Below are 12143 nucleotides of genomic sequence, written 5' to 3' on the forward strand. Positions count from 1 at the left end.
AGTATCTGTATATGTCATACAGATAATTACAGTAGATTAAACAAGTTTCCCCAGAGAAGGAAATGGCACCCCACTCCAGTACTCTTGCCTGGAAAATCCCGTGGATGGAGGAGCCTGGTAGACTGCAGTCCATGAGGTCGCTAAGAGTCGGAGACGACTGAACGACTTCACTTTCACTTTTCACTTTCATGCATTGGAGAAGGAAATGGCAACCCACTCCAGTGTTCTTGCCTGGAGAATCCCAGGGACAGGGGAGCCTGGTGGGCTGCCATCTATGGGGTCGCACAGAGTTGGACATGACTGAAGCGACTTAGAAGCAGCAGCAAACAGATTTCCCAAGGGCAAAAACAATTGTGCACAAAATTGAGAGGAAAGAGTATAATGATAAATAAGAAATGGAAAACTTGTCAGCAAAGTAAACCTTTTAATGGGTCTATAGGATGTCTTTGTTATATTAACAGCCGTATTAAACCAGTTGAAATACATTACCTTATCAATGGCATGTGTAGAACATTTTAGTAAAATGGAGAACATTGATAAACTAGGAATATAAATCATTTCTAAATTACACATGTATATAAAGTCTGATGTTTTTATTATAATGTTTTCCAAAATTTGCATTTATAGGATCATTATTATTGATGATGCTTTATAACAAGTCTTACTTGATCCACCAAATTTTTATTATAAACTCCTTATTGACTGAATTTGTTTTTAATATCCTTGGGTCTACTGTGGAACTTAGCCCAGTATTTTACACATAGAAAATGGTAAATATTTAATACAGTTGCTCTCAAGCATTCCATGTATGATGTCATGATGTATATGCTATAGCTGAATTCAGAAATTAATAGACTTTTTCGATAGATAATAAGTTTCTATTCTGTTTTTCAAGAATGCTTCCTTACTTGTTTTAAAGAAATTGACATGCTAGGATAATATCAAGAAATTCATATTTCTAATTAATGTGCTTACTCTTAAAATTACAAATATCAAATGCGCTGTTCAAAGTAAAATTGAACTAACAAAAAACAGACGTTCGTATGGGCTCTTATCTTACTGGTTATTTTTCACTACCCTAGAAGATAGGAGCTTTTGAAAATAATAATGAAAAAGATTAATCTTTTCTGCCAATTTTACATTAAACAAATATAAAATATTCTAACAAGCCATTTTTCCTATTATGTTGATAATTCTGGGTTTTATTGAAAAGGTTGGTGTTTTGATCTCAGATTAAAGGAAGTTTAGAGGACATAGGGATGAAATGTACAACAGTGGGAGCTTGCAAGGTAAGAAATAGTTCTCCACTTGAATATCCTCGGGCAGAAAATGCAGAGCCTGGAGGCTCAGCCTATGCTACTGTGTCAACCTGCACACTCACCTTCAGAGGAGAGGGTCAGACAAGGTAGGCCTTGGCAGCCAGCCTTCAGAAACCCTAGATGGGAGTCAGGAGTCAGAAAAAGCCTCTCTTAAAAGATTAAGGGTGGGAGGGGGGTTCATGTTTGGGAGCTCATGTACACCCGTGGCGGATTCATGTCAATGTATGCCAAAACCAATACAGTATTGTAAAGTAAAATAAAGTAAAAATAAAAAATTTAAAAAAAAAAGATTGAGGGTTTTATCAGAGGACTTACAATGTATTTAGTTGCCTTTAAGCTAGAACTTTTTAGTTCTTCATCTGTTCTTTCTTTGTTGCTGATGTATAGCTGATTTACAACGTTGTGTTAGTTTCAGGTATATAGCATAGTGGTTCAGTATTTTTGCAGATTATATCCTATTATAGGTTATTATAAGATAGTGGGTATAATTCCCAGATTTTGCCAAGACACATAATCAATGACTCTAAAAAAAAATCCTGTTTAGGTGTACTTGTACAAAAGTGTTTCCATCATTATGTGAATGTTGTTAGAAAACAGAAGCTATATTACCCAGAATACTTTCCTTTTCTCCATAGTTATTGTAAAGCAAAGAGCCCAATTTATTATGCAGGTGTCATAATATGATTAGCTTTGACACCTGAAAGATTTTGCTCCATTTGTTCCCTTTAGAACAGATATTTTAAAATCTGTATTTACTTTATTTGGCTCTGTGGGTTTATCTATAAACTGTTCTAACCCATTTAGAACTCACCAGGGTACAAATCTAAAATAAAATAAGTAATATAAAAATAGTTATTCACCATAGTTTAAATGAGTAATAGAATTTTCTAATGTGTTCAAGTAGAAATTTTGCATTCTTGCTTATGGAGAATAGGTCTGGAAGCTACATAAACTTTTGGTTAAGAATGCTTCAGGTGTAAGCCTAGTGATTTTCTTTAAAGATAGTTCAATGTGTCTTCTTTCTTAGTCCTCCTCACAACTCACTGTCTTCCCATCACATATCAACCTACCAGATTTGAAACTTAGATTCTAAATAGAAATGTAAAAATATGGCACAAGGTGTTTTCCATTTTATTAGTGGCAAATCAACCTCTTCTTTTTCCTCAAGATCGGAAGAGAAATCTTCCTTTAAAAGATTTTTTCAATGATGCTAAATTTCCTTTTAGTCGATAACCAAAAATTCTTGCATATAAAGGACTTCCTCAGAAGTCCAGGTTAGTGCACAGGACAGAAGCCTAGTTAATTGATATAGAGTAAACCTTCTGTACCATGGGTCCCTCATCCACAGATTTTCAGTTCAGTTCAGTCATTTAGTTGTGTCTGACTCTATGCGACCCCATGGACTGTAGCCTGCCAGGCTTCTGTGTCTATGGGATTTTCCGGGAAGAATACTGGAGTGAGTTGCTGTTTCCTACTCCAGGGGATCTTCCTGACCCAGGGATTGAATCCATGTTTCTTGCATCTCTTGCACTGGCAGGCAGATTCTTTACCTGGGAAGCTATTCTAATGTACGCCAAAGCTTGAGACCACTGCACAGTAGAAATGCCTCTAGGAAACTAAAGTTTAACAGTGTACTTTTGTCTTATTTGAGGATTGAGATGTTTATTTTTTAAACAGCCATATGAAGAATGACTTTTTATTTCTTTTAAATCTACTCTTTTGGCATTATATTGCTTTTTGTAACAGGGGTCTGTTATATATTTCTCTTATCGTCAAGTTCTACAAAAAAACTATCTCCCCTGATGAACTGGTAAATTCACTATATTTGTATATCTTATATTATTGTTTGCCTTTTTCACCTTTGCTGCCAGAATGTGTAGATAGAGTCAATTTCATACCCCATTTTAGCAATTATTCTTAGCCTCCTTTTTCTAGGTGATTATCAGCCCCGTATTCCCATTTCATGTTTGTTCTTTTAATGAAATGGTTTTTTCTGTGGCCATATTCAAGGATAATTTTCAATATGGCCGTCATGGTTCTCATACAAGTATAATATGAACATGTGTCAAAGACCTTTTGTAACTTGTGAAGGATTTTACAGCTAGCTCAAAGGAACCAAAGAACAAACACATATAGACAGCTGATAAATGTGAGAATGGATTTACTGATAGATGCAGAACTAGTCAGTATCCATGGGCAGTAACACAGTGATTAGAATCATCTCTTAGGAGACAGGACAAGGCATCGATTGTGTCTCTATAGGACAGCCTTCATTTGCAGTTTTAATGGCTGAGAATCATTTGATTACTGTCAGTTTTCTATAACTTTAGAGTTGTAAAATAATCCAGTCAGAGCCAGTGGAAGACATATGACCCCTATAGATTGCAGTAATCCTGTGAGACTCTAGAACAATGCCAGCATTCCACTGAAAGAACACGTAGCAGTCTATCTGCTCACTGCAATCTTTCACAGTTTTTCCTGACAGCAAGGTAACGGGCAAAGAAATGAGTCCTCATATAGGAGCCTGAAACGGAGAAAGAGGATCTTCGGTAGATGAGAAAGGAGATATCCTGTTACTGTCTTCTCATTCTCTGTCATGAGTCGTCTGGCCTTGAAGGAGTCTCCATGTCCAGGAGTGAATTCCTGGGGATGGGAGGGAAAGATGGCTTTGCCATGGAGAAGCGGGACGGGGGCTGGGAAAGATTTCTTGATGTATTTGACAAGCTACTGCAGAGGGTGGATCTCATCCAGTAAAACAAGAGTATTTATTACCATGTCATCTGATTTACTTCCTTATTTTTTGGTCTTTCTGTTAACCCTAATTTTTAGCAAAGTCTTTTAGGCTGGCTTCAGGTAGGTAGCATGGGACTTTAAGAAAAAGCCCTGTTTACCCTAATTTATAGAACTACGTGGGAAGCAGGCCCTTCAAGGCCATTGGGGTTGTGATGGTAATTAATGAGCACCCCACTGCGGACCCCCAGTGACCTCATGGTCACTTTTCTTTATCAGGAAGTCTCATCTCTACATTGCCTCTCTTAGAGAATCTGGAGCCTTGTTGTTAGCTTAGTAAAGTGCTTTTCTTTCTTACCTTATTATTTTTTTTACTTGTTAGCTTTTTAAAATTCACAGTACTCCATGTTGTTTATTTAGTCGCTCAGTTGTATCTGACTCTTTTGTGACCCCATGGACTGTAGCCCACCAGACTTCTTTGTCCCATGGATTTTCCAGGGAAGAATACTGGGATGAGTTGCCATTTTCCTCTGCAGGGGATCCTCCAGACCCAGGGATTGAACTTGCATCTCCTGCATTAGCAAGGAGGAGGATTCTTTTCCACTGAGCCACTGGAGAAGCCCAGCACTAGATGGGGTTTAATGAAATAGTTAATTAATTTTAATTAATTAGTTAATGAGTAAGGAGTGTTTGCATTAATTTGAATCAGTCTATTCATGTGTGGTCAGTCACGTCCAACTCTTTGCAACCCCTTGGACTGTAGCCCTCCAGGCCCCTCTGTCCGTGGATTTTTCCAGGCAGGAATACTGGCTGTGCGTGCATGCTCAGTCACATCCAACTCTTGGCAACCCCATATACTGTAGTCCACCAGGCCCTCTGTCCATGGGATTTTCTAGGCAAGGAGACTGGAATGTGTTGCCATTTCCTTCTCCAGAGGATCTTCCCGACCCAGGGCTCAAACCCATGTCTCATACATCTCCTGCATTAGGAAGTGGATTCTTTACCACTCACGCCACCTGGGAAGCGGTGAGTGATGAATAAGGATTCAGAAACATAAGTTACAGATACCTTATATTAGAAGCTTAAGTCTCATTTCTCAGATTCCCTTTTCTATAATAGTTGACACAACATACAGAAAGGCCCAGCACTTGAAAAACTATATACATAAATGAGACGAATAAATTTGTGTACTAATCTTTGTGTTTTGGGGTATAAAAATTTACTGTTGCAGGATTAGGCAGATGATGAGTATTGATCAGCCTTTTGTGAGGCCATGGTTTTCAGTGAACAGACTCAGCAGTGTTAGGTTCTGGTTCCACCTCTGCTGCTGTAGTGTGAATGTGAGAAACAGTTAAGCTCTGCAGTCTTAATCTATAAAATTCATTCTTTGAGCTAATCTTTACTGAATCATTGTTAAGTTATAGCACAACATGGTCCATGCCCTCAAAGAGCTAGAAACACTTGTTAATAAATAAGCACAGCTGATATATTATAGGTGCAGTGAATGACTTCACAGAGGAGGTAATGCTTAAATGGATTCTTCTGCAAAGAGGTGTCATCTCCAGGCAAAGCAAGATAAGGGCCAGAGAGGAAGGGAGGGAGAAAGGTTAGTCAGGGGAGGGGATCAGTGAGAGTACATGAGCGCAGAGGCATGAGCAAGATGCCAGGATTTGAGTGTGTGAGCCTGGTGCACTGAGAAACAGAAGTAGGTAGCAACCAAATCTTGAAGAGTCTGGTTTTTAATCCTTCAATTAAAAAAGTTTGACTAAAAGGTCTCTAATGCTTTCTCTAGCTTGGATTCTGAGCTGAGATATTGTTAGTTAATGATAAGGAGTTGATATGTTCTGATTGGGCTTACCTTGTGACTCAGCTGGTAAAGAATCCGCCTGCAATGCAGGAGACCTATGTTCAATCCCTGAGTTGGGAAGATCCCCTGGAGAAGGGAAAGGCTACCCAGTCCAGCATTCTGGCCTGGAGAATTCCATGGACTGTATAGTCCGTTCGGATTCCAAAGAGTCGGACACAACTGAGCAACTTTCACTTTACTTCAAGTTCTGATTAATCTGCAGTTCCTGTATTCTATAGTGACAGCCAGGTAATTTGGTTGACCGAGACTTTGAGTTCCCTTTTGTAACTTTGCAACCATTAAAGGATGGGAAATATAGTGCAAATAACTTTGGTCACATCCCTCTCTTGTTGCTTCATCCTAATGTTACTGTCTACATTTTTTCATTTCCTTCTCTTCTGGAAAATTTCAAATGTATAGAAAGTAAACAATAGGATAATACAATTCCATTATCCAGATTTGACAATTACCAACATTCTTGTTTTGTTTATTCTTCTACTCATGTCCTCGTTCAGTTTTTATTGTCATTATTATTCTTACTGTTTCTAGGTGTCATTTTTGTACATTGAAATGTACAAATCTTATATGTAGGTTTTTGACAAACAGATACACTTGTGTAATCCACATCTCATCTCAATACAAAACAATTGCATCTTCCTTTCAAATTTCCTTGTTCTCCTTTCCAGACTCTCCCTAGCCCCATACCTCCCTCCAGTTGAAAAGACAAAACAACTGTTTCCTTAATTTTTTATTTTGCCTTAGATTAGTTTTGCCTGTTTTAGAACTTACATGATGGCATCTCCTATAGGTACTCTTTTGTTCCTGTCTTGTTTCACTCACTTACGTCTGTGAGATTCATCCACGTTGCTCCCTCCACCACCAACAAGTAGTTCCCTCCGTTGTGTTGCTTAGCATCATTCTATTGTTTGAATTTACTAGTTTGTCAGCCATTCTTTTGTATGTATTACGCTTGTTTCCAATCGTGTGCTATTGTGAATGAGGTTGCTAAGGACATCCTTATATACACTGTTTTGTAAAAATGTTTTCAGTTCTGTTGGAAGCCCCTCTAGGAGTGAAATCACTCGGTGTATGTTTAACTTTATAAGAAACAGCCAGTTTTCCACAGTGGTTATACCAACACAGGCTTTCCAGGTGGCGCTAGAGGTAGAGAACAACCAGTGTACCAGTGCAGGAGACATAAGAGACACAGGTTCCATCCCTGGGTCGGGAAGATCCCTGGAGGAGGGCATGGCAATCTACTCCAGTACTCTTGCCTGGAGAATCCCATGGACAGAGGAGCCTGGTGGGCTACAGTCCATGGGGTCACCAAGAGTCGGACACAATTGAAGCAACTTAACACACATAACACACTTGAGAGTGACACCTCCTCTGCATCCCTTCTGGCATTTGATGTTGTCTAATTCGGGGGCTTCTCTGGTAGCTCAGCTGGTAAAGAATCTGCGTGCAATGCAGGAGACCCCAGTTTGATTCCTGGGTCGGGAGAAGATTGTAGGCTACCCACTCCAGTATTCTTGGGCTTCCGTGGTGTCTCAGATGGTAAAGAATCCATCTGCAGTGTGGGAGACTTGGGTTCAATCCTTGGGTTGGGAAGATCCCCTGGAGGAGGACATAGCAACCCACTCCAGTATTCTTGCCTGGAGAATCTCCATGGACAGAGGAGCCTGGCAGGCTACAGTCCATGCATGGGGCCACAAAGAGTCAGACACCACTGAATAACTAAGCACAGCGCAGCACATCTTTAATTTTAGCCATTCTTGTGCATATGTAGTGGTATCTCATTGTGGTTTTTATTTGCATTTCCATGATGCCTAATGATATTGAATGTTTTTATGTGCTTATTGATCATTTATATATTTTTTATCTGTTAACAGTCTATTATTCATTTTTAATTGGGTTGTCTTTATTACTGAGTTATAGTAATTCTTTATATATTCTGGATACAAATTCTTTGCCAGGGGTCTGTTTTGTGAATAGTTTCTCCCGCTCTGTGTTTTGCTTATTCAGTTTCTTAGCAGTGTCTTTGGATGATCAAAAGTTTTATTTGATTGAGTCTATTATCTAATCTTTATGGTTATTACTTCCTATTTAAGAAATCTTTGCTTGCCCTCAGATTGAGACTATATGTCTTCTGTCTTTTCTTCTAAAAGCTTTATACCATTAGCTTTTATATTTCAGTCTGTGATCCATCCATCTTAAATGAACGTTTGTTTTATGGTGTGAAGTTGGGCTTTAATTCTTATTTTTTCCATATGGCCATCCAGTTCTAGCATCATTTGTGGAAGAGAGTTTTCTTTTCCTATTGGATTGTTTTGGAACATTTGTTAAAAAGCAGCTGACCAAGTGTTGGGTCTGTTCCAGAGCCGTGTTCTCTTCCTTTGATCTGTTTGTATATCCTTATCCCAGTATTGCGCTGTCTAGATTGCTTTTGTTTTATGATCAGTCTCGACTCCAGTAGTGTAAACAGTACAGTTCTGTTGCTCTTTTTTAAAATTTTCGTGCCTAGTCTAGATCCTCTGTCTTTCTACATAAACTAAAAGTCATCTTCTATATTTTTATTAAAAAGCTTGCTGGGATTATGAATTTTTTATAAATCATTTAGGGGAAAAAATAACTTTTTAATAAATCTTGAACCCATGAACGTGGTATCTTTTCCATTTATTTGGGCCATCTTTAATTTCTCTCAGCTGCATTTTAGGGTGGATGTTTTGCATACCTTTTGTTAAATGTGTTTCTAAGTATTTTGTTATTTCGTGCTATTCTAAGTGAATTTTTTATTTACAGTTTAAAATTTTTCTCTTGGTGGTATACAGAAATACAATTGATTTTATACCCTAAGATATTGCTATACTTACCAATTTTTTAACACACATTTTTGAGCACCCTGAACTATCTTCCCTTCATGTTTTTGTGACTTTTTAGACTTGAATGTCTATGTCTACCCTGTATCTGCCCCTAAAGAGGGCCAGTGTGAATGCAGTGGCATTTGTGAAATCTTCTGACACTTTCCCAGCTAGACTCAAAGAATTGCTTCCCTGAGAGTCTATTAGAGCACTTTCCACTTTTGGTTTTGAATGAGCCATTCTTTGAAGGCAAGCACTATGCTTTTCCTTCTTTTTTATCCCCATAATAGCTGGTATGGTGTCTTGGTTCACAGTTTAGGAATGTACCTTTTCAACATTTATCTCAGGACCCATAGGGAATTATGTAGCTCTGGTGGGAAACCCTTACAGGCAACTTCAGTCAGTTGGAAACAAGCCCCAAAGTGTATCTTAAAAAGGGAAAACAGACTTTTTTCCAGAAACGCGTTCCTGTGTTCCTCCTATTTAAAGATCTGTTCAGTGGTGGATGATCTACTTACACTCCAAGCAACTTTGGCTTTTTTCTCCCAGTTTTGAACATTTGTGGATTGTTTCTTCTCACTTCCTTTTTGTTTTCCAGGTGGCTGACTGTGCTTGGGATGAAACAATAAAGATATATGATCCTGTTTGTCTTACCATGCTGGCTTGAGACAAACTTCTCCATTCAGAAACACAGGAGACTGACTGAAGAACTGCTCAGCAGGAAATAAATTATTGATACTATAGATTTCATGTTTTTATATACTATTCATATTTCAAAGTTTAAAAATTCATTTTGGAATCAATTTTGAGGCAGCTGATAAAGACTTTGGCTCACTATTTAAAGCCTGGTACATAAGCCATATTTCTTAAAATCTTAATAATAATTGAAGTTATGGTGTATGGTGTATCTTGTAGTATCTATTAAAATAGAACCTATTATAAAATGGATTAAAATATGGGAGCTCTGTAGATTATATTGATAGTGATATATTTCACTTTTAATTTGTCATTTTTGATTTAAAATATAATGACTGCTATTGATAAAAATCAAATAAATGGTATCTCTTGATCATTTATGATTTTATGACACCCCTACCAAGGTTACTTTTTCTAATACAGTATATATATATAACACTATATAATATAGATACATCTATGGTTATAGTAACAGGGCTCTAATAACTGCAGATTTATTCAGCGATTATTTATTGAGCATCTACTACATGCTTGACACACAGGATGAATGAGATTCTCTCAAGGACTGGTGTCCGTCATACATGAGAACATGGGAGCTTTCCTGGTGGCTCAGTGGTAAAGAATCCACCTGCCAATGCTGGAGACTCGGGTTCAGTCCCTGGTCCAGGAAGATCCCACATGCTGCAGAGCAACTAATCCACGTGCCACCACTTTTGAGCCTGTGCTCTAGAGCCTGGGAGCCACAGCTGCTGAGCCCACATGCCTAGAGCCTGTACTCTGCAACAAGAGAAGCCACCACAATTAAAAAACCTGCACACAACTAGAGAGTACCCCCACTCACTACAACTTCAGAGAAAAGCCTGCACAGCAACAAGGATCCAGCAAGCCAAAAATAAATAAATAAAATTATTGGAAAAAAAAAGATGCTGAGAGTTAAGAGCTTACCTGTGTTTTACTTTTATTCAAATATTTTTAGATATTATACCCATGACCCTATATTTCTCTCTTCCTATTTCTCTATAATCAGATTTTTGAAAAACGTCACTGGGCAAAAAGTCTTAGGTCCTACCAAGGTTTCAGGAAATTACCTTAAAACTAAATAATGAAATACTTAGTTAATTCATAACTAATAATGAAATATCCTAATTAATGCCATAAACCCTCCTTACTAACTCCTTAGGTCTTGAAAAACCTTGAGGTGTGATGATCCATAAAAAATTAGGTTGAAAGAGGAAAAGTAGTAGAATAGACAACTTTGTTCAGGAAGGAGGGGATATATGTATACCTATGACTGATTCCCTTGCGACTCAGCTGGTGAAGAATCCATCTGCAATGTGAGAGAGCTAGGTTTCATCCCTGGGTTGGGAAGATCCCCTGGAGAAGGGAAGGGCTACCCATTCCAGTATTCTGGCCTGGAGAATTCCATGGACTGTATAGTCCATGGGATCCCAAACAGTCAGACATGACTGGGCAACTTTCACTTTCACATTGCTGATTCATGTTGCAGTTTGACAGAAAACAATAAAATTCTGTAAAGCAATTTCCTTCAATTAAAAAATGAAGAAATTTTTAAAAATGTTACAAATGGCAAAAACTCGTTAAATTTTTAACAAGTTTTTGAGAATTTTTAAAGAGAAAAATACACTTGTAGTTATCAGAACAAAAATAAAATATATGTATATTGTCTAATTTACATATTTCCCAGTTTCTGCAGAAAAAGGACACCTTACAAGATACAAAGATTTTAAAAAAAGGAAACATAAAAGTGGAGCAAAGCGTGAGCTTGAAAATATATTTTCTAAGATTAAGTTTTAGAAAGTTGCTACTGGAAGGATAAATGGGAAGTCCGGTTCAGTACAGGATGCAGTGGCTAAGGCCTGAGGGCAAGGACCTCATTCTGGCTTGGCCCTAGCACCATGCCTGGCACATAGAAAGTGTTCAGTGAATATCTGTCGAATGAATGAATGGTCTTACAGAAAGTATTAACTCTTTTTGGTTCTTAGAACAATCAGTGCTGTTTTTGAGAGGCCCCCATAGAGAGGACACTGCTTCGCATGACTGTTTTGTAAGATGCTCAAGCGCATCCTTAGAGCTGGCATGATGATGAGGTCACTTCATAAACTGCTTTTGTGTTGCTTCCCTCCGTAAGAAAGACAAACTGTTGAACCAAGTGTATGCAGCTCAGTAAAAGCAGGTTCACAGTTGGTATTCTCTGTATGGACAGAATTTATAATAGACCTAAAATACCTAACCCAGATCATGTTTGTTTACAATGAAAGGAAATGACTTATTTTCCTTTTAGAATGCAAGAGATTTTATTAAAATAATTTATCATGTATCATTTGAAACAGACACTGGTAATTAAAAAACTAATATCCCTCTCGATTCCCACGCCCCCCACCCCCACCCCCCTCTGTTTTGGGGATGTTAGAGCTGTTTAGAACACTACTTCATAATACTTAACCTCAGGTGCTTGAGGTCTATTAATCTGAAAGAGGGTGGAGGAACATTTATTCAGTGAGTTCCTTGAGCTAGGATTGTCAAGCTAGAGGGAAAGGAGCTGGATTCTATCCTGAAAGAGAATGCACAAGATTTTAAAATTCTTACTAATTCACGAACCAAGCAGCCTCTGGACTTTGAGAGGATATCCAGTCCTTCCCTCTAGGTCGGGAAGATCAGAGTTTATCTCCT

The 12143-nt window shown here is 38.1% G+C and overlaps 1 protein-coding gene across 1 annotated transcript in view; it reads left to right on the plus strand.

The window, feature by feature from the left end:
- Positions 1-9714, plus strand: part of PEX7 (peroxisomal biogenesis factor 7) — a 75602-nt gene extending 65888 nt beyond the window's left edge. Inside the window, exon 10 of the mRNA XM_052645790.1 lies at positions 9355-9714. Coding sequence (XP_052501750.1) covers positions 9355-9423 — 69 coding nt within the window. The 3' untranslated portion in view covers positions 9424-9714. The remainder of the gene's footprint in view (positions 1-9354) is intronic.
- The last annotated feature ends 2429 nt before the right edge of the window (positions 9715-12143 follow it).

The sequence above is a fragment of the Budorcas taxicolor genome, chromosome 9, assembly GCF_023091745.1.
Source record: "Budorcas taxicolor isolate Tak-1 chromosome 9, Takin1.1, whole genome shotgun sequence".
In the NCBI taxonomy this organism is placed as follows: Eukaryota; Metazoa; Chordata; class Mammalia; order Artiodactyla; family Bovidae; genus Budorcas; species Budorcas taxicolor.